The sequence below is a fragment of the Loxodonta africana genome, chromosome 11 (assembly GCF_030014295.1).
Source record: "Loxodonta africana isolate mLoxAfr1 chromosome 11, mLoxAfr1.hap2, whole genome shotgun sequence".
Classification (NCBI taxonomy): domain Eukaryota; kingdom Metazoa; phylum Chordata; class Mammalia; order Proboscidea; family Elephantidae; genus Loxodonta; species Loxodonta africana.
Genome location: NC_087352.1, coordinates 88,618,792 through 88,640,407, shown reverse-complemented (window position 1 = coordinate 88,640,407; position 21,616 = coordinate 88,618,792). Strand labels below are relative to the sequence as shown.

General features: G+C 45.2%; 1 protein-coding gene across 1 annotated transcript in view; it reads left to right on the top strand.

Annotated features, from left to right (window-relative positions):
* The window catches only part of GREB1L (GREB1 like retinoic acid receptor coactivator), a 161,275-nt gene that overhangs the window by 130,814 nt on the left and 8,845 nt on the right, over positions 1-21,616 (top strand). Inside the window, exons 19-26 of the mRNA XM_064294664.1 lie at positions 3,367-3,482; positions 4,379-4,623; positions 6,111-6,682; positions 6,880-6,982; positions 11,800-11,955; positions 12,458-12,597; positions 18,832-18,993; positions 19,129-19,333. Coding sequence (XP_064150734.1) covers positions 3,367-3,482; positions 4,379-4,623; positions 6,111-6,682; positions 6,880-6,982; positions 11,800-11,955; positions 12,458-12,597; positions 18,832-18,993; positions 19,129-19,333 — 1,699 coding nt within the window. The remainder of the gene's footprint in view (positions 1-3,366; positions 3,483-4,378; positions 4,624-6,110; positions 6,683-6,879; positions 6,983-11,799; positions 11,956-12,457; positions 12,598-18,831; positions 18,994-19,128; positions 19,334-21,616) is intronic.

The window sequence follows — 21,616 nt, the reverse complement described above, 5'->3', positions numbered from 1 at the left end:
ATAACCTGACCTCATTGTTATTGGTGGAATCATGATCTATGGATAGTTTCTGGAAGTTAAAATACATTAAGGGAGAATTCAAACATCAAGCATATCAGAGTGTAATATGAAAGCTCTAAGTAATAGGACTCCTGTTTCCAGAATTGTTGACCTTAAACCATGGTTCCCTTTGATGTGAAAATATGTGGAAAGTTAAATTTTTGTAAAGAACCTTTCTCCTAGTTTTTTAAATCTTTCTGACAAGTTGAGTTTTCAAGATCGACATTGCATTTATTCAAAAATACACATCACTCTTTTAACTCAGTACTGAAGTCACTCCTGAGGTTCACCCTTCAGCCAAAGATTAGACAGGCCCATAAAACAAAATGAGACTAAATGGACACAGCAGCCCAGGGGCACGGACAAGAAGGAAGGAGGAGACAGGAAAGCTGGTAATAGGGAACCCAAGGTCGAGAAGGGGAGAGTGTTGACACATCGTGGGGTTGGCAACTAGTGTCACAAAACAATTTGTGTATTGTTTAATGATAAACTAATTTGCTGTGTAGACTTTCGTATAAAGCATAAAAAAATACACATACACATGCACACATAGAAATGGATGCTTAATGGATTCTCTGTGAAACCATGAACTAATTGAATTAGTGTTCTAAATAAGGGGCAGTTGGTTTTTGAATTCAGATTTGGTTATATTTTTAGGCTTCCTGAGAGAGACTCTTTGGAATAATTACTTGAGTTGTGTCATAGTCATCTAGTGCTGCTATAACAGAAATATCACAAGTGGATGGCTTTAACAAAGAGAAATTCAGGGCGTCAGCTTCATGGGGAAGGCTTTCTCTCTGTGTCGGCTCTGGCGGAAGGTCCTCCTCATCAATCTTCCTCTGGACTAGGACCTTCTTCTTACAGGAACCCTGGGTCCAAAGGACGTGCTTTGCTCCAGTGCTTCTTTCTTGGTGGTATGAGGTCCCCAACTCTCTGCTTGCTTCCCTTTCCTTTTATCTCTTATAAGAGGTAGTGCAGGCCACATCCCAGGGAAACTCCCTTTACATTGGCTCAGGGATGTGACCTGAGCAAGGGTATTATGTCCCACCCTAATCCTCTTTAACCACAGGCAGAGGTTATGATTTATAACATGCAGGAAAATCACAAAATACACAAAATCGCAAAATAACATATAGGACAACCACACAATACTGGGAATCATGGCCTAACAAGTTGGCACATATTTTGGGGGGACACAATTCAATTCATGACATTCCACCCTTTCACCCCCTAAAATTCATGTCCTTGTCACATGTAAAACATATTCAACTCATCAAATTATATTAAAAGTCTTAACTCCAAGTCCAAAAAACAAAAATTCTTCTTCATCTGTGAAATCTAGAATACAAGTTATCTGCTTCCAAAGTACAATGGCAGACCAGGCACAAGCCAGACATTTCCATTACAAATAGGAGAAATTGGAGGGAAAGAAGGCATAAGAGACTCCGAGCAAATCAGCAGGACATGTTTACATTAGCCCTCAAGGCTTTGAAAATAATCCTGTGTTCTCTGAGACCATTTATACAATGGCCCTGCCCTCCAGACTCTAGGTATTGGCCACACTCTCTGGATTCTGAGTGGAGGTCCCTCGGCTGTGAGCTCCAGTTCTGCCTTCCAGGCCCACTGGAATGGCAACTTTGCTCCCTTGGCTTTAGGTGCACCATTCTCTTAGTCCATCTGAGTGGCAACTTCACCTTTAGAAACACCAGAGGCCGTGGCTCCACCCTTTGAAACCCCAGAGGTCGTGGCCATACCTTTTGAGACTGAAGCAGCTCAGCCCTCAGGCCTCACACCTGCATCTGTCCTGCTGGGACAAGTGTTCCAAAGCTCAGTAGCTCCACTGATAAGTGCCTGGAGGTACCCCACTCCACCAGGAAGCCTCCTGCGCACAGGCACTTACATCTCTCACTCTGTGAGTCAGCTCCAGTGCTGTCTGGCTCTGGTCTCCTGGTTCTGCTGGTGCCAGTCCTCTGCTGCTCTTTCTCACTACCTGTGCCTTCTCTAGTGTTCACAGATCTCCTCACTGCCTTCTGAGTCTTTTATCCATTCACAGTTTCAAAACTGCTTCTACGTTTTAGGTATCTGTTACAGCAGCACCCCATTCTTGGTACCAAATTCTGTTTTAGTTATCTAGTGCTGCTATAGTAGAAATACCACAAGTGAATGGCTTTAACAAAGAGAAATTTATTTTCTCAGAGTCTAGTAGGCGAGAAGTCCAAATTCAGGGTGTTAGCTCCAGGGGAAGGCTCTCTCTCTCTTTCAGCTCTGGAGGAAGGTCCTCCTCATCAATCTTCCCCTGGACTAAGAGCTTCTCCTCACAGGAACCCTGGGTACAAAGGACACACTCTGCTCCTGGTGCTTCTTTTTTGGTGGTATGAGGGCCCCAACTCTCTGCTTGCTTCCCTTTCCTTTTATCTTATAAGAGGGAGGGCAGGCCACATCGCAGGGAAACTTGCTTTACATTGGCTCAGGGATGTGACCTGAGCAAGGGTGTTACATCCCACCCTAACCCTCTTTAACCGCAGGAAGAGGTTATGATTTATCACATGTAGGAAAATCACAAAATGGAGGACAACCACACAATACTGGGAATCATGGCCTCACAAGTTGACCCATTTTTGGAAGACACAATTCATGACAAGTCGGTTAACCATTTTTAAAGTCAATAAAGGGAGTCATTAGGGGTGGCTAACTTTCATGATTTTCTTGGTGAAAATGTCAGTTTTGATGGAGTTTTGAGATTCTTTTCCGAGTCATTCACAACTGAAGCTGTCTTTTCCAGTCAGTCAGTCCCAGGAGTGCGTCAATTGTGTGAAGAGTATATTTAGAGCTTGAGTCAGGTAGTTTATTCAGGAATCTATAAGGTATGTATCACTGGCAGAGTATTTCACATTGTACGTTTCTTTGGCCTACATGGCTAATGCATGATGTATACCCAGATATCCTATTTTATCCTAAAGTGATAAAAACTACAGGCCGCATTCTTCTAGAAGGGGTTTGTGTATGATTTTTAGTAACAGTTAAACATATGTATCACTTAGTGGGGAAACCCTGGCGGCATAGTGGTTAAGTGCTATGGCTGCTAACCAAGAGGTCGGCAGTTCAAATCCACCAGGTGCTCCTTGGAAACTCTATGGGGCAGTTCTGCTCTGTCCTATAGGGTCGCTATGGGTCGGAATCGACTCAATGGCAGTGGGTTTGGTTTTGGTTTATCGCTTAGGGGAATTCATTTGGAAACAGCTGGGTCTAAAATGTGGCCCTAGAAGACCTTTACAAAGGTGGAAACTTAAAGGGTTTTAATTTTATCCTCTGGGTCTCTTTGTACAGACTTGGAGAGGAAACGAACAAGAAGAGTGGGTCCCTCGGACATATCAAGATTTAGAAGGTCTACCATGTATCGTGATTTTAACTGGCAAAGATCCTCTTGGAGAAACCTTTCCCAGGTACCATTTGAATACTTAGTTCTCACTTTTCATTAGTTGTTCTACTGAGCTGATGGTAAAGCTTAGCTGATGCTTAACCATTTTGTTTGTTCAATAAGTGATGAGAACTATTTTATGCAGGGATATAAGAAATGTTGTTAGTTGCCGTTGAGTCGGTTCTGACTCATGGAGACCCTGTGCGTCACAGAGAGCTGCTCCATAGGATTTTCAAGGCTGTGACCTTTCAGAAGCAGATCACCAAGCCTGTCTTCTGAGGTGCCTCTGGGTGGGTTTGAACCTCCAACCTGTCAGCTACTAGTATAGCTTTTAACCATTTGTGCCACCCAAGGACTCCATGTAGCCTTCCTTGATTCTTCTTTTGACCTTCCAGAGATCACCCAGCAATTTTGGGATGGAAGACCTCCACATTTGAGAAATATCTGTGCAGGGCCCCCAGAAAGGAAGAGAGGAAAAGCAACTGCCCCAAACCAGAATTTCTTTCTGATGAAGTGTCTTGTCATTGTTAATCCACTGCCCAAACCCCTCGAGACTCTAAGGCCCACGGTTCGGAAGGCAACAGCAGCAATAGTAGTAGCGTTGACTGAGCGCTTACTGTGTGCCTGACAGCGTCTTAAATGCCCTGCTGCGTGTACCATATCATCCATTCTCACAATGACCGGATGATCCAGCCACTGCTATTCTATTTTATACCTGGAGGAAGAGAAGCACAGACAGGTTAAGTGACTCGCCCGAGGTCAAAACAGCTAGGAAGTGGCAGAGCTAAGGTATGAATCAAGGATCATCTGGCACTGAAACCCATGATTTTAACTGCTACGTGATACACCCAGATATCCAGGTAAACGAACACTTTGTGGAAAGCCAGATGGGATCACCAGAAACATTCTACTTTTGTACAGGTCTTTGAAGTACTGTGATCTCCGCTTAATCGACTCAAGCTATTTAACTCGCACGGCCTTGGAGCAGGAGGTGGGTCTGGCGTGCTGCTATGTCTCAAAAGAGGTCATCCGGGGGCCTGCGGTTGCTCTGGACCTTAGTGGTAAGGAGCAGGAGAGAGCCACTGTCAGTGAGAATGACTCAGATGAGCTGCTGATCGACTTGGAGCGGCCCCAGAGCAACAGCAGTGCCGTTACAGGAACCTCAGGTCAGTACTTTCTTTCTCTTTCAAGAGACAAAGGGACAGGAAGGTGGGTAGGGAGGGATAAGGAAGCCAGAGGCGTTTACTGAGACACACCAAGGCTTCAGAGTAGCCTTCAGTGACTCAGACATCCTCTCCAGGCCTCAGTTCCCCAGGAAAGATACTTGGAAATCATGACTGTTTAACACTCACAAGACAGTTCTCTTTAAGCATTTATGGAGCTTGGGAATGGGCTAAATAGCTTAAATAAACTTTATCAACCCAGCCTGCACCATTTTCCTAGTCTTTACCGCCCTTAAGCATGTCATGGTAATTACGCATCTGATATTTTCTTCTAGGTCCTAAAGCTGTAAATGTGTGCTATTTAGCTTAGTTCCGGACACAAAATGTTTGTTTGAATGAATGAGTGACTTTTCTAAATACTTAATGGCAAGTATTTATGAACTGAAGACTGCTCTAGGGCCACTAGTTGATTGTATAGGTCCACTGGGCTCACAAAACCCCGAGCACACACCTACAGCCTGGGCACTCACTGCCCAAGTGCTCAGGCTTGTGGACGCCAAAGGTCAGGACTGTGAGGGGAAGGCAGTTCTCATACAAGATGCACAGACACAAAAGTCCAATGAACAGTGGAGTAATTTGGTTTTCACACCCTCCAGTTGATGGCTGTTCATTCAGGATCTCCACAAGGTTGGGACTGACCTACATACCAATTGGGAAGCACCAATGTGAGCTCAGAGAGGACCTTCAGAATGTAGTGAGCTTTGGTTTGTCCTCAAACCTAAAAGTGGCTGATCTATTGGAACCCGTTGTGGTCGAGTGGATTCCGACTCATAGTGACCCTACAGGACAGAGTAGAATGGCCCATAGGGTTTCCAAGGAGTGGCTGGTGGATTCAAACTGCCAACCTTTTCTTTAGCAGCTGAGCTCTAAATCACTAGGCCACCAGGGCTATTTGGGGTAGACCATATTTGAAGTTGATTGACCAAATGTGCAGAGCTACTGTGGGGAGAGCAACGCCTCAGGTGGAGTAGACTTCCCTCCCCTTCACCTGAAGACAGCCTCACCCTGACTTGGAGGCTCACGGAGAGACGACTACAGCCTGGGAAACTTACCCACTGCCGCAAGTGAGTGCCATTGAGCAGGACTTGAATATGGAAGCTGTATTGGTCAGGGTCCTGGTTTGAATCAGCTGGCATATTCAAAGGAGGTAACTTAAGGAGAGTTTAATAAAGGGACTACTACAGAGACATGAGCAGGATTCAGGAAAGGAGTGCGGTCTACTTAACCACAGGGGGCCCTGACTACCTGAAGCAGCAGGGGGAGGGAGGGTTGCTGGGACCCAGGGAAGGGGTCTGGCACAGGGTTTCTGCAGCTGCTCTCCCAGCCGGCCTTTCCCTCCTTCCGCGGGAGGTGCCAGGAGCCCGGGAGGGGCACACCTTAGCTTTGGTAACAGGGTGGGTGTGGGCTCGGCTCTGTCCCTCCTCGTCCAGGTTCCATCATGGAGAACGGGGTGAGCTCCTCCAGCACGGCGGACAAGTCCCAGAAGCAGCCCGTGACGCCCAGCTTCCAGAGCCCAGCCACCAGCGTGGGGCTGGACGAAGGGGTCTCCGCCCGCACCCTGGCGGCCGGAGAGACGCTGAAACAGGAGTGCGATTCCCTGGGCCCCCCCATGGCCAGCAGCACCACCTCCAAGCCTTCGTCATCGTCCTCCGGACACCGGACCCTCCCGTGGCCCGGACAGCCCGTCAGAGGCTGCAGGAGCCTGCAGTCGGCCCTGCCGCCCATCGTAATCTTGTCCAAAGCGGCCTACAGCCTCCTGGGCCCGCAGAAGGGCGGGAAGCTGCCGGCCTCCTCAGCCCTACTGCCCCACGCCGACGTGGCCTGGGTGAGCGCGGTGCGGCCGCTCCTGCACAAGGAGATGAGCAGTGAGGAGCAGTCCCTCTACTACCGGCAGTGGACCGCTGCCCGGCAGCACCACGCAGACTTCAGCAACCAGCCCGACGCTGCCTCCGGCGCCCGGAGCGTCCACCCACGGCGCCTGCTGCTGACCGGGCCCCCCCAGGTAGGGAGGGCCAGGCTGGGCATTGTCCGCGGCTAGGACTGGCCCAGATTCCCCAAGAAGGGGAGACCCCCGGCGGTGGGGTGGGCGCGACCCATTCAGGCCGCTGAAGGCAGGAGGAGATGCGGGAAAGCCAAGGTGTGAAACCTCTTTTTTCCTTCTCTTCCTCACCCCTCCCCAATTAAAAATATTTCCATCAGGTGGGAAAGACTGGCTCCTATTTACAGTTCCTTAGGATCCTCTTCCGCATGCTCATCAGGCTGCTGGAGGTGGACGTGTATGACGAGGAGGAGATCAACGCCGGTGAGTGCTGGAGCTGATGGAGGGCCAGGGCACTCAAACACCGACTCCGCAGGCCTTTTGCTGTCTGGGGTTTTTCATACAGCACCTACCGTCCAGAATTCTTGTGAGGGTTAAAGGCAGTGTGCCCAGCAAATCGTTCTAAGTAAACTGTGGCTGTTTTTTAGCTCCTTGAGATCAGGAATGGAGTATCTGACTTGGTTTGGATTCCCACTCCCCACAGTGCCCAGCCAGGCCTGGGGCAAAGGGGCATTTTATAAAGGCTTGTTAGGTTAATTACCTAGATGCTCAAACCCTGGTGAAACTCGATTTTGTGGTGGTCTACTGCTTAAGAGTCCAGGGCATAGTTTTATTCTGGATGCTAGGCCCTTGTTGGTTAGCCAAGTGTGCCTCCTGTTTTAACCATGGGCTCTGATTGAAGGCATAGGATTATCTTCATGTCATAATGAAGTGAAAATTTCTGAGTAGAACAGAATACTGCCGCTGTGCTGTGGGGACTAGTTTCAACTTCAGATCATTTCCAACCACCCTCCTCCAGTTCGCCCCATCCCGGCCTATTGCTTCCCAGCTGTTAACTCTTAGAGATTAGATGCCATTCTGCAGCCTGGAGACTACAGTGGGCATAAGGAGGAGTCAGCCAACAGTACTGTGATTAAGAGCAGTGTGGCCTCAAAACTATTTGACTCTCCTGGAGGAGAAACTGTGGGGAGGAGGGAGAGGGGATCAGGTAGAAGTTCTTCTCAAGCCCCTCAAAAGTGAGCCTAGAATAGGAAAAGCTCTTGTGTCTTCTCCAGCAAATTAGCCTTGGAGATCTCACCTCACTAGTTTTTCGTAAATAGTTAAACCAATTCTGTGACTAGCTCAAGGGACTAGGTTTAGTCCAGAGCAAGACTAGGTAAAATTAGTCATGGTTGATCATTTCACTATGGCTTCCAGCTCTATTCCCATTCCTCAGTAATGCACATCCATGATTTCTCTCTCATACACTCACTCTCTCTCACACAGACACACACCCCCCCACACACACTCATTATCATCATCAGCCTACCCACATCTCCTTGCTTGTGTCTAGAGCTGTGCAGGATCCCCAGGCGCACCACAGAGGTGAACCAGAGCTCCAGGTTGGCCTCTAAGCAAGCTGGGCCTCCTGGACCAGGAGGGCAAAGCCAGAGCCAACTAGACAAGAAGCAAGGGAGCTTCCAGTCCTGTCAGCCTTTCCACCATGCTCCTGGGAACCACCAAAGAACGATGCCTTTACTTTTATACTCAGACCATGCTGCAGTGATCTTGGATCTTAATCTCTGCTGCTGAGCTGTGAGAGAGGTCTCCCCACAGCCAATCTAAGAGCCTGGCCTTTGTAGTGAGAAGCTTTTAGTCTGGATTTATTTTTTCTCCCTATTTTAGTGTTGGTGAATGCAGTGCTGTACTTCTTCCAAGACAGATTTGTTCATTCTTTCGGCAGTCCATGGTATATTCAATATTCTTCGCCAACACCATAATTCAGAGCCATTAATTCTTCGGTCTTTCTTATTGCCCAGCTTTCACATGCGTATAAGGTGATTGAAAACACCTTGGCTTGGGTCAGGCGCACCTTAGTCCTTAAAGTGAATACTTGCTTTTTAGCACTTCAGAGAGGTCTTTTGCAGATTTACCCAATGCAATGCATTGTTTGATTTCTTGCCTGCCACTTACATGGGCATTGATTGTGGAGTCAAGTAAAATGAAATCCTTGACAACCTCAATCTTTTCTCCATTTATCATGATGTTGCTTATCGGTCTAGTTGTGAGGATCTTTGTTTCCTTTATGTTGCGGTGTGATCCATACAGAAGCCTGTAGTCTGTGATTTTCATCAGTAAGTGCTTCAAGTCCTCTCCACTTTCAGCAAGCAAGGTTGTGTCATCTACAAATCACAGGTTGTTAATGAGTCTTCCTCCAATCCTGATACCCCCTTCTTCTTCACATAATTCAGCTTCTTGGATTATTTGCTCAGCATACAGATTGAATAGGTATGGTGAAAGGATACAGCCCTGATGCACACCTTTCCTGACTTTCAACCACACAGTATCTCCTTGTTATGTCTGAATGACTGCCTCTTGGTCTATGTACAGGTTTCACATGTGCACAACTAAGTGCTCACTCATCTATGCCAAGAAATTTGGAAGACAGCTACCTGGCCAGCTGACTGGAAGAGATCCATACTTATGCCTATTTCAAAGAAAGGTGATCCAACCAAATGCGGAAATTATTGAACAATATCATTAATATCACATGCAAGTTAAATATTGCTGAAGATCATTCAAAAGCAGCTGCAGCAGTACATCGACACGGAACGGCCAGAAATTCAAGCCAGATTCAGAAGAGGGCATGGAATGAGGGATATCACTGCTGATGTCAGACAGATCCTGGCTGAAAGCAGAGAGTACCAGAAAGATGTTTACCTGTTTTATCAAATATGCAAAGGCATTTGACTGTGTGAATCATAACAAATTAGGGATAACATTGCAAAGAATGGGAATTCCAGAACTACCATATGACCCAGCAGTTCCACTCCTAGGAATATACCCAAGGGACTTGAAAACAATGACACAAACAGACATACACCAGTGTTCACTGCAGCAGCATTCACAACAGCCAAAAGGTGGGAACAACCTAAATGCCCATCAACAGGTGAACGGATAAACAAACTGTGGTGCACACATGCGACGGCATACTGCTCAGCCAGAAGGAAAAATGAAGTCTTGATATGCGCTGCAGCATGAATGGAGCTTAAAGACAGTATGCGGGGTGAAATAAGTCAGTCACAAAAGGACAAATATGACCTTACTTACATAAAAAGACAAGAACAGGCAAATGTATAGGGTCCAAAGTTTATTAGTGATTACCAGGGGCAGGAAGGAAGGGGAAAGGGGAGGGCGTTATTGCTTAGCGAACACTGAGCTTATGGTGATAGAGAATTTTCACTGATTAAGGGTAATGGTCGCATGGCCAATTAATGTAATTGATGGCAGTTTTATACACCCATAAAAAGTTGAATTGGCAAAAATTGTGTGATAGATATACTTATGGCAAAAAGAACAGCTGCTGAGGCTGCTTATGTACGACCAAACTCCTCATGGGATTTGATTTCTTGGTTTGGAGGCTTAGGGTCATGGTTTCATGGGACATCCCAGTTAATTGGCCTAATATGTTTAGTGCTTCTGTTCTACCTTCTATTTCACTGCATAGTGCCTGGGATCCAAAAGCTGGAAAGTATCTATCCAAGGTACAATAATTGGAGAGTCAGGAATAGGAGGAGGAAATGGAATATATGGCTAATTGCCTCCATGAACAACTGCCTCCTTTGCCATGAGACCAGAAGAACTGGATGGTGCCCTGCTATCATTACGGACTGTTTTGATGAAAGATTCTATAGAAGATCCTGATCAAAAGGGAAAATGCAGAACATAATTTCAAATTCTCACAGAATCCATAATTTTTAGAGCCATTGAGGCTGGATGAGCCCCATAACTATTGTTCTGAGATAATCTTTAAACCTTAAACCAAACACATCCTCTGGAGTCTTCTTTAAACCAAACAATAACCCGTTGCTCTTAAGTTGATGCCACCTCATAGTGACCTTATAGGACAGAGTAGAACTGCACATAGAGTTTCCAAAGCTGTAATCTTTATGGAAGTAGACTGCTATATCTTTCTTCTGCAAAGCGGTTGGGGGGTTCAAACTACTGACCTTTTGGTTAACAGCCCAGCTGAGCTCTTAACTACTGTCACCAACTAAAATGAAACCTGTTGCCATTGAGTCAATTTCGACTCATGGGTGACCCCGCAAGGACAAAGTAGAACTGCCCCAAAGAGTTTTCAAGGAGTGGCTGGTAGATTTGAACTGCCGACCTTTTTGTTAGCACCCAAACGCTTAACCACTTTGCCAGCAGCACTCCTCAAACAGTAGTTTAGCTTAATTAGTAAAGAACATCTGTCATGAGCATTATGCTCTTTTAAAAGCTATCTATATAGGATCAAATTGACAACAGCAACTCAAAAGATTAAACGGGAAACTTAGGGGGCAGTGAGCTTATGTTAATGGGGGAGGATGGGAGTGGCTGCACAGCTCAAAGAATGAAACCAATGTCACTGAATTGTACGTGTAGAAATTGTTGAATTGGTGAATGTTCTGCTGTGCATATTCTCAACAACAGCAAAAAACAAAATTAAAAAAAAAAAAAAAGGCAAAGGGAGACTTGTAAAGCAAGATGGTACACTCCTGGCTTTTAAGGTAAAGGAAGGGGCTGAGAACTGCAAGGACTGCAGCTCTAGAAACTGGAAAAGGCAAGGAAATGGCTTCTCCCGCAGAGCCTCTGGAGAGAGCGTGGCCCTGCTGACATCTTGATTTCAGCCCAGTGAAACAAATTTTGGACTTCTGACCTCCAGAACTGTAAGAGAATAAATGTGTTTTGTTTTAAGCAAAAAACAAACAGACTCCACTACTAAAACTCTAAGACGATATAGAAAATCCAAAATTAAACAAGCTTCTAAGAAAAGGTGGCAAGGGAGACTTGGTGGATCTCAAAAGTGGCAATCTGTGAGCTGGGTCTGCAGAGAGGAAGCCTGGGTGCCAGTCAGGCAAGATTTCCTCTCACCATGGCTCTGAAGTTGCCAGAATTCTGGTTCCTTCTGCCCCGGGTCAGGAGAGCTCATTTTTCAGAAGTGCCTTCGTCCACTCACTCTGGGCCTTAGGCTTCATGCCTTTTCCTCCCTGACACTTGGGAGGGAGGGAGAGAGGGAGGGAAGTCTGACTGCACCCTGCATTTTTTTCTCATCCTAGATCAGAGTGAAAGCAGCGAAGTCAGCCAGTCAGCAGGAGAGCCCTGGCCTGACATCGAGAGCTTCAGTAAAATGCCTTTTGACGTCAGTGTGCATGATCCCAAGTACGGTTCCATGAGCCTGGTATACACAGAAAAGCTGGCAGGAGTCAAACAAGGTCAGTGCAAGTGGAGCCAGGCTGTACTCCTCCGAAGGTCAAGGTCAAGGGAAACCTAAATCAGAGCGGAGGCCCAGGGCAGTTTTATCTTTGGGAGCAGTTTAAGTCAGTCTCTATTTTCTCTCTTCGCTCTCCCTCTTACACACGTGCTCATCATCGTTTAATTTCCATTATCTGCCCCTCAGGGCATAAATTATAGAACCCTTGAAAAAGCCCTTTTGGGGAGTAGGGAACTTTTCTTCCTAGGCATAAATGCTTTACGCGGGATATTTTTTTTGACCCTTTATACACGGAAGCAGAGCCCCAGTGTCACGGTAGTTAAGAACTTGGCTGCTAACGAAAAGGTTGGCAGTTCGAATCCATTAGCTGCTCCTTGGAAACCCTGTGGGGCAGTTCTACTCTGTCCTATAGGGTTGCTATGCATCTTGATGGCAATGGATTTGGTTGTTGGTTTTTGTTTGTTTGTTTGTTTGTTTGTGTTTGTGTTTTTGTTTATACACAGAAGCAATAAAGGAATCCAAAGTTGAGGAGCCCAGGAAACGAGAAACGGTGTCCATGATGTTGACAAAATATGCAGCCTACAACACCTTCCACCACTGTGAGCAGTGCCACCAGTACATGGACTTCACTGCTGCCTCCCAGGTACAGCCCCTCACCTGGCCTGGGGCCTCTGCGACCCAAACGGACACTCTGTGTAAGGGAGAAGTGGAAGGGTGAAAAGGCCTAGGTAAAAAACAACTTTTTTTTTATTAATAATCTTTATTGTGCTTTAAGTGAAAGTTTACAAATCAAGTCAGTCTCTCACACAACAACCCATATACACCTTGCTACACACTCTTAATTACTCTCCCCCAATGAGACAGCCCACTCTCTCCCTCCACTCCCTTTTCGTGTCCATTTTGCCAGCTTCTAACCCCCTCCACCCTCTCATCTCCCCTCCAGGCAGGAGATGCCAACATAGTCATTGGTGTCCACCTGTTCCAAGAAGCTCACTCCTCACCAGCATCCCTCTCCAACCCACTGTCCAGTCCAGTCCATGTCTGAAGAGTTGGCTTCGGGAATGGTTCCTGTCCTGGGCCACCAGAGGGTCTGGGGGCCATGACCACCGGGGTCCTTCTAGTCTCAGTCAGACCATTAAGTCTGGTCTTTTTATGAGAATTTGGGGTCTGCATCCCACTGCTCTCCTGCTCCCTCAGGGGTTCTCTGTTGTGTTCCCTGTCAGGGCAGTAATCGGTTGTAGCCGGGCACCATCTAGTTCTTCTGGTCTCAGGATGATGTAGTCTCTGGTTCATGTGGCCCTTTCTGTCCCTTGGGCTCGTAATCACCTTAAAAATAACTCTTTAGAGAGGAAGCCATTCATCAGTGACTGAAATGCATGAAGCAATGATTAAAAGGGCTTTGGGCTTGTTCCATTAGGGGGAGGAGCAATAGGGAGGGCGCTGGCTTTGTTTTTGCATCCTAAATTAGTTTACCTGAATGGCTGCATGTGTCACACCTAGGTTAGAAAGTAGCTGAGATGTTTCTCTGCAATCCTGAAATAACTGAATGTTATGGTATATGAAGTGAAAGCATCTCTTTTCCCCTTCAGTTTGTTGACTAAAATGACAAATCAGTGGAGTGTGCCCTTTGAGTTATGAATCTAATAAGTCTGTTGATTTGCACAGACCTAGTTACAGTGAAACCTTTGAGAGCCGGAACTCGCCGGAACTGTCTTATTTTTCCGGGACTTGCAAGTTTTCCACCTTTGGCAGGATGCAGCCTTAACACTTTCTCTATTGTTCTCTATTAGTGGAAAATACTCGAGTTTTTCTTCTCTGACTGGTTTCCGCCTTACACAGGTTCCAGTTTTCACAGGTTTTACTGTATGTTCGTACCGCAGCTTGGGAAGGTTCTGACCAGTGGATATACAGAGGAGTAGATGTTTTATGCAGGGAGAGCTGAATGTGAGCCAATACCAATAGTATGTGGCTTCTTTCTGGTCAGCACATCTTTAAGCGCAAAAGATATATGAGTCAGAATTGACTCAATGGCAATGGGTTTTTTTGTTTTCCTTTTAAAATCCAGTGCCTATTTGGGGCATAAGTTGTTTTTCCCCTATTTATCTTCTTGATTTTATTACTTAGCTTGGAACATCTAGAAACAACTCTTCCTTCTTCTTATAGTCCATGCTGACTGGACTTCTCCCAAACCTGTTTCTACTCTCAGGACCAGGGCTACACCCTTCCTTTTCCCACCTCTCACTCCAGAATACAAATGGGTGTTGTTGTCATTGTTAGGTGCCGTCAAGTCAGTTCCGGCTCATAGCAACCCCATGCACAACAGAACAAAACACTGCCTGTTCCTGTGCCGTCCTCACAATTGTTGTTATGCTTGAGACCATTGTTGCAGCCACTGTGTCAATCCATCTCGTTGAGGATCTTCCTCCTTTTCACTGACCCTCTATCTTACCAAGCATGATGTCCTTCTCCAAGGACTGATCCCTCTGATAACATGTCCAAAGTAGGTGAGCCATAGTCTCACCATCCTTGCTTCTAAGGAGCATTCTGGCCACACTTCTTCCAAGACAGACTTGTTTGTTCTTTTGGCAGCCCATGGTGTACTCAGTATTCATCACCGACACCACAATTCAGAGGCATCAGTCCCTCTTCGGTCCTCCTTATCCACTGTCCAGCTTTCTCATGCGTATAGGGCGACTGAAAACACCATGGCTTGGGTCAGGTGCACCTTAGTCCTCAGGGTGACATCTTTTCCTTTTCAACACTTTAAAGAGGACTTTTGCAGCCGATTTGCCCAATGCAATGTGTCTTTTGATTTCTTGACTGCTGCTTCCATGGGGTTGATTGTGGATCCAAGTAAAATGAAATCCTTGACAACCTCAGTGTTTTCTCCGTTCATCGTGATGATGCTGATTGGTCCAGTTGTGAGGATTTTTGTTTTCTTATGTTGAAGTGTAATCCATACTGAAGGCTGTGGGCTTTGATCTTCATCACTTTCAAGTCTTCTTCAAGTTCTGCAAGCAAGGTTGTGTCATCTGCATAAACCAGGTTGTTAATGAGTCTCCCTCCAATCCTGATGCCCGGTTCTTTTTCATATAGTCCAGCTTCTCGGATTATTTGCTCAGCATACAGATTGAATAGGTATGGTGAAAGAATACAACCCTGCGGCACACCTTTCCTGACTTTAAATCATATGGTATCCCCTTGTTCTGTTCGAACAGCTGCCTGTTGATCCATGGAGATTCCTCCGAAATGTTATTTATAATTTGTTATGATCCACACAGTCGAATGCCTTAGCATAGTCAATAAAACACAGGTAAACATCTTTCTGGTATTCTGTGCACTCAGCCAGGATCCATCTGAAATCGGCAGTGATATCGCTTGTTCCACGTCCTCTTCTAAATCTGGCTTGAATTTCAGCCAGTTCCTTGTCAATATACTGCTGTAGCCACTTTTGAATGATCTTCAGCAAAATTTTGCTTGCATGTGATATTTATTAATGATGTTTTTTGATAATTTCCACATTTGGTTGGATCACCTTTCTTGGGAATAAGCATAAATATGGATCTCTTCCAGTCAGTTGGCTAGGGAGCTGTCTTCCAAATTTCTTGGCATAGACGAGTGAGCACTTCCAGCGCTGCATCTGTTTGTTGAAACATCTCAATTGGTATTCCATCAATTCCTTGAGCCTTGTTTTTCTCCAGTGCCTTCAATGCAGCTTGGACTTCTTCCTTCAGTACCATGGGTTCCTGATCCTCTTGAAATGGCTAAACGTCAACCAATTCTTTTTGGTATAATGACTCTATGTATTTCTTCCATCTTCTTCTGATGCTTCCTGTGTCGTTTAATATTTTCCCCGTAGAAGCCTTAAGTATTGCAATTCAAAGCTTGAATTTTTTCAGCAGTTCTTTCAAGCTTGAGAAGTGCTTGAGGGTGTTATTCCCTTTTTGGTTTTCTATCTCCAGCTGTTTGCACATGTCATCAATAATACTTTACTTTGTCTTCTCCAGCTGCCCTCTGAAATCTTTTGTTCAGCTCTTCATCATTTTTTCCTTTTGCTTTAGCGACTCGACATTCAAGGCCAAGGTTCAGAGTTTCTTCTGACATCCATTTAAGTCTTTTCTTTCTCGCCTGTCTTATTAATGACCTCTTGCTTTCTTCATGTATAATGTCCTTGATGTCATTCCATAAATCTTCTGGTCCCGGTCATTGGTGTTCAATGCCTCAAATCTATTCTTGAGATGGTCTCTAAATTCAGGTGGGATATACTCGAGTCATACTTTGGATCTCATGGACTTGTTCTAATTTATTTCAGTTTCAACTTGAACTTGCATATGAGTAATTGATGGTCAGATCTGCAGTTGGCCCCTAGCCTTGTTCTGACTGATGATATTGGGCTTTTCCATCATCTCTTTCCACAGCTGTACTCGATTTGTTTCCTGTGTATTCCATCTGGCGAGGTCCATGTGTATAAAAAAAAAAAAAAAAATAGTCACCGTTTATGTTGGTGAAAAAAGGTATTTGCAGTGAAGAAGTCGCTGGTCTTGCAAAATTCAGTCATGTGTTCTCCGGCATCATTTCTATCACTAAGGCCATATTTTCCAACTACCAATCCTTCTTCTTTGTTTCCAGCATTCACATTCCAGTCTCCAGTAATTATCAATGCATCCTGACTGCATGTTTGATCAATTTCAGACTGCATAAGTTGGTAAAAAATATTCACTTTCTTCATCTTTGGCCTTAGTAGTTGGTGTGTAAATTTGGATAATAATTGCATTAGCTGGTCTTTCTTGTAGGCATATAGATACCATCCTATCACTGACACTGTTGTACTTTCAGGACAGATCTTGAAATGTCCTTTTTGATGAATGCAACGACATTCCTCTTCAAGCTGTCATTCTCAGCATAGTAAACCATATGATTGTCCGATTCAAAATGACCAGTACCAGTCCACTTCAGCTCAGTAATGCCTAGGATATCGATCTTTATGCACCCGTTTCATTTTTAATGATTTCCAATTTTCCTAGATTCATACTTCATACTTCCAGTTTCTGATTATTAATGGATGTTTGTAGCTATTTCTCCTCATTTTAAGTCTTGCCACATCAGCAAATGAAGGTCCTGAAAGCTTGACTCCATTCACATCATTAAGGTTGACTCTGCTTTGAGGAGGCAGCTCTTCTCCAGTTGTCTTTTGAGTGCCTTCCAAACTGCGGGGCTCATCTTCTGGCACTATATCAGACAGTGTTCTGCTGCTAAGGTTTTCACTGGCTAATTCTTTTCAGAAGCAGACCACCAAGTCCTTTCTCGTCTGTCTTAGTCTGGAAGCTCAGCTGAATCTGTCCGCCATGGGTGGCCCTGCTGGTATTTGAAAACTGGTGGCATAGCTTCCAGCACCATAGCAACACACAAGTCCCCACGGTACCACAAACTGACAAACATGTGGGGGAAATGGGTGCTAAAGGGATATACTGAAACACTGGATTGAATCATTCTGCCCTCCTAAGACAAGTCACCTTTTATATCCCATTTGTTTTCTCAGTCTTACTGAAACCTTTTGGTAGGCTCGTTCCAAATCAGCTCATAATGCTTTACAAAATATTTAAGATTCAAGTTTCCTGGTCAGAAAGTCATAGGATTTTAGGAAATATTCTTTTAAAACCCCTCTATTTACACAGTTTCTGTGTGATTACAGTACTAACCCATAGCCATTGAGTCAATTCCAACTTATAGCGACCCTACAGGACACAGTAGAACTGCCCTATGGAGTTTCCAAAGAGTGCCTGGTAAATTCGAACTGCCAACATTTGGTTAGCGGCCATAGTACTTAACCACTATGCCACCAGGGTTTCCACAATTACAGACTAAGTAATTTCCCCACTTGTGAAGCAGAATGCACTAGAATTTAAAGGAAAAATCACATTATAAGTCTTCCATAAGATATATTTAGGTTAAAGCTTTTGGGATACCCACCTACATCCTAGTCGCTGCTCATAAGATGTTAAGTTTTCGTTAACGCAAATGTCTGCATTGTAAACCATATAAAGACTTAGCGTATAATATTCACTGAGATAGGTTACTGACAGAGCATGTGAACTTCCCCGCAACTTTATATTTGACTTAAACCAAAAAACCGAACCCACTGCTGTCGAGCTGATTCCGACTCTTAGTGACCCTATAGGACAGAGTAGAACTGCCCCATAGAGTTTCCAAGGAGCGCCTGGCGGATTCGACCTGCCAACCTCTTAGCTAAGAGCTGTAGCACTTAACCACTACGCCATCAAGGTTTCCATATTTGACTTAGATGAGTGAAATGGTGTTTCCCTGAAGCCAGGGTTCTGGGCTAAATGACTGTTCAGACCTTTTCAGTTTCCCCTGTCACCAGGCAAGAGGGGCCACACAGGCATTTCAATGCCCATCCTAATATTTTATTTAGAAAAAAATTTTTTTTTTTTTTTTATTCAGAAAGATGGTATTCAATTCATTTGACCTGACCCAAATATAACAAAAGTGTTGGACTCCTACAACTGGTGGCCCTTGGGAATGTTTACACAGCAGGACATCCCATATGTACATTTGACCTCTGCATAAGCCTGAGCAGTATGGTTCTGAAAAAGTCAGGAATGCCCAGCCAGTGCCAAGCAACCATGGGGACAGCCCCGTGGAGAGGTTCTGTGGGACAGGGTGGTTTCCTCTCATGTCAGCAGCAGCTACCGAAAGATGAAATGTTTGCCTCCAGCCCTCTGGATGTTGCTCTCACAGCTATAAGGTCTGGTGACATTTATAAGTTCATGTTGGTTTGCCTCTTTATAACCTCGAGGAATAGCCTGGAAGTCTGGGAAACCATGAGCTGACACTCTTTTCTTCTTTGCAAATGTAGATGTCTGATTCCACCCTACATGCGTTCACGTTCTCCTCCTCTATGCTGGGAGAAGAGGTTCAGCTCTACTTCATCATTCCCAAATCCAAAGAGAGTCATTTTGTCTTCAGCAAGCAGGGCAAACACCTGGAGAGCATGCGGCTGCCCCTGGTTTCAGACAAGGTGGGTGATGGGGTCTGGACACAGGACTGACAGGCATCAGGCCCTGGACCAAATTCTCTAAGTGTCTTCTAAGGGTTTGAATTTCCCTTTTTAGTCTTTGGTTTTCTTTTTTTGTTTTTGTTTTTCTTTCAGCAGAATTTGAATGCAGTCAAGAGCCCTATTTTCACTCCTTCCAGTGGTCGCCATGAGCATGGACTCCTAAACCTTTTCCACGCCATGGAGGGCACCAGCCACCTTCACCTTCTGGTGGTCAAAGAATATGAGATGCCTCTGTACCGCAAGTACTGGCCCAACCACATCATGCTGGTGCTTCCCGGCATGTTCAATAATGCAGGCGTGGGTAAGGGGGGCCCCCAGGGGTGGGGAGAAGGGCTGAGAAGATAAACTGAGCTCCCCTACCCTGGCACAGAAATTTCAAAGGTCCCCTGCCTCTGAAAACTATCCTGTCATCCCGGCCAAAGGTCTTTTGGCTCCTCTTTGAGTTTTATTTTTCATCTTATCTGCACTTTCTTAAGAGTTTTTAATTTCTGAGGACTGAAGTTACTGGCGGAATTGAGCACCCAGTGTCGGTTGCAAATGTCAGTGGGCTGAACACTCTGGTGGCAGGAATATAAGGGAGAAACTGGTCTGAGGGGGGAAGGCAGTCAGAGTTCACTAGCACAGGAGGGGGTGTCGTCTCTAATCTTAAAGGCACCTGGCAAGTTCCAAGGGCTGCTATAAAAGCCAAAACCAAACCCACTGCCGTAGAGTTGATTCTGACTATAGTGATCCTATAGGACAGAGCAGAACTGCTCCATAGGGTTTCCAAAGAGCAAGCTGCTGACCTTTTTGGTTAACAGCCAAACTCTTAACCACTGTGCCAGCAGGGCTCTGGCCAGTAAGATGCATCACTACTGCCTATGGCAGTCATGTTAAAGGTGCCTGTAAGAAGTCTTTCCTGTTTTCCCCATAGGGTCTCAGGGCAACGGCTGATTTCTCAAATGGGGAAATGGTTGCTGAGTATAATGACAGCACTGTGGGGAGGCAATAGAGATGTCTAGAACTACTCAGGGTAGAAACCGCTAATGAAACCAGTGTTTTAGAACTATATTGTTCTGGTCACTTCTTGAATTATAATTTTTCCCATCAGCTTCTGTGGGTGTCTAACAGTGGAGAGAGATCTGAGGTGCTGAAGAACAAGAGCTGCTAATTCACACTTCAGAGGGAGGCCATAACAACATCCAGCCTAGAGCTGGGGTCGAGTGCAGATGAGACTAAATAGATGCTGCATCTACGCTTTGCTTCTCTCCAGGGTCTTAAGTTTTCTCACTTTCCTTAGAGACTCTATAGGACAGAGTAGAACTGCCCCACAGGGGTTCCAAGGGTATAAATCTTTACAGAAACAGACTGCCACATCTTCTTCCTGTTGAGCAGCTGGTGGTTTTGAACCTCCGACCTTTCAGTTAGTGGCCAAGTGCTTAACCACTGAGCCTCCAGGACTCCTTCTTCTTTGTCTCTGTGACTTTTTTTTCTAATTTTACTTCAGATAAAACTAGTTTCTCATTGAACAGCTAGTACACATATCATTTTATGACATTGGTTAACAACCCCACGGCATATCAACACTCTCTTCTCTACCTTGGGTTCCCTATTATTAGCTTTCCTGTCCCCTCCTGCCTTCTAGTCCTTGCCCCTGGGCTGGTATGCCCCGTTAGCCTTGTTTTGTTTTATTGGGCCTGCCTAATCTTTGGCTGAAGGGTGAACCTCGAGTGACTTCATTACTGAGCTAAAAGGGTATCGGGGAGCCATACTCTCGGGGTTTCTCCAGTCTCTGTCAGACCAGTAAGTCTGGTCTTTTTTTTTTGTGAATTAGAATTTTGTTCTACATTTTTCTCCAGCTCTGTCTGGGACCCTCTATCCTGTCAGAACAGTCAGTGGTGGTAGCCAGGCACCATCTAGTTGTGCTAGACTCAGTCTGGTGGAGGCTGTGGTAGATGTGGTCTATTAGTCCTTTGGACTAATCTTTCCCTTGTGTCTTCAGTTTTCTTCATTCTCCCTTGTTGTATCTTAGATGGCCAATCATAGGCTTTTAAGACTGCAGACACTACTCACCAAAGTAGAATACAGAACATTTTCTTTATAAGCTATGTTATGCCAATTGAGCTAGATGTTCTGCGAGACCATGGTCCCCACAGTCCTCAGCCCAGCAATTCGGTCCCTCAGGGAGTCTGGATATGTCTACGGAGCTACCATGACCTTGCCTTATACAAGCTGTACTGTGTTACCCTTCAAAATTACCACTTATCTATTGTCTATTTAATAGTGTTTTTCCATCCCTACGCCTCCCTTCCCTCGTAACCATCAAAGCTTGTTTCTTTGTGTAAACCTTTCCATGTGTTTTTACAATAGTGGTCTCATACAGTATTTGTCTTTTGGGGATCGATGTATTTCACTCAGCATAATGCCCTCCAGATTCATCCATGTTAGGAGACGCTTCACAGATGCATCGTTCTTCTTTATTGTTGCATAGGACTCCATTGTGTGTATGTACATAGTTTATCCAGTCATCTGTTGATGGGCATCTAGGTTGTTTCCATCGTTTTGCTATTGTGAACACTGCTGCAATGAACATGGGTGTGCATAT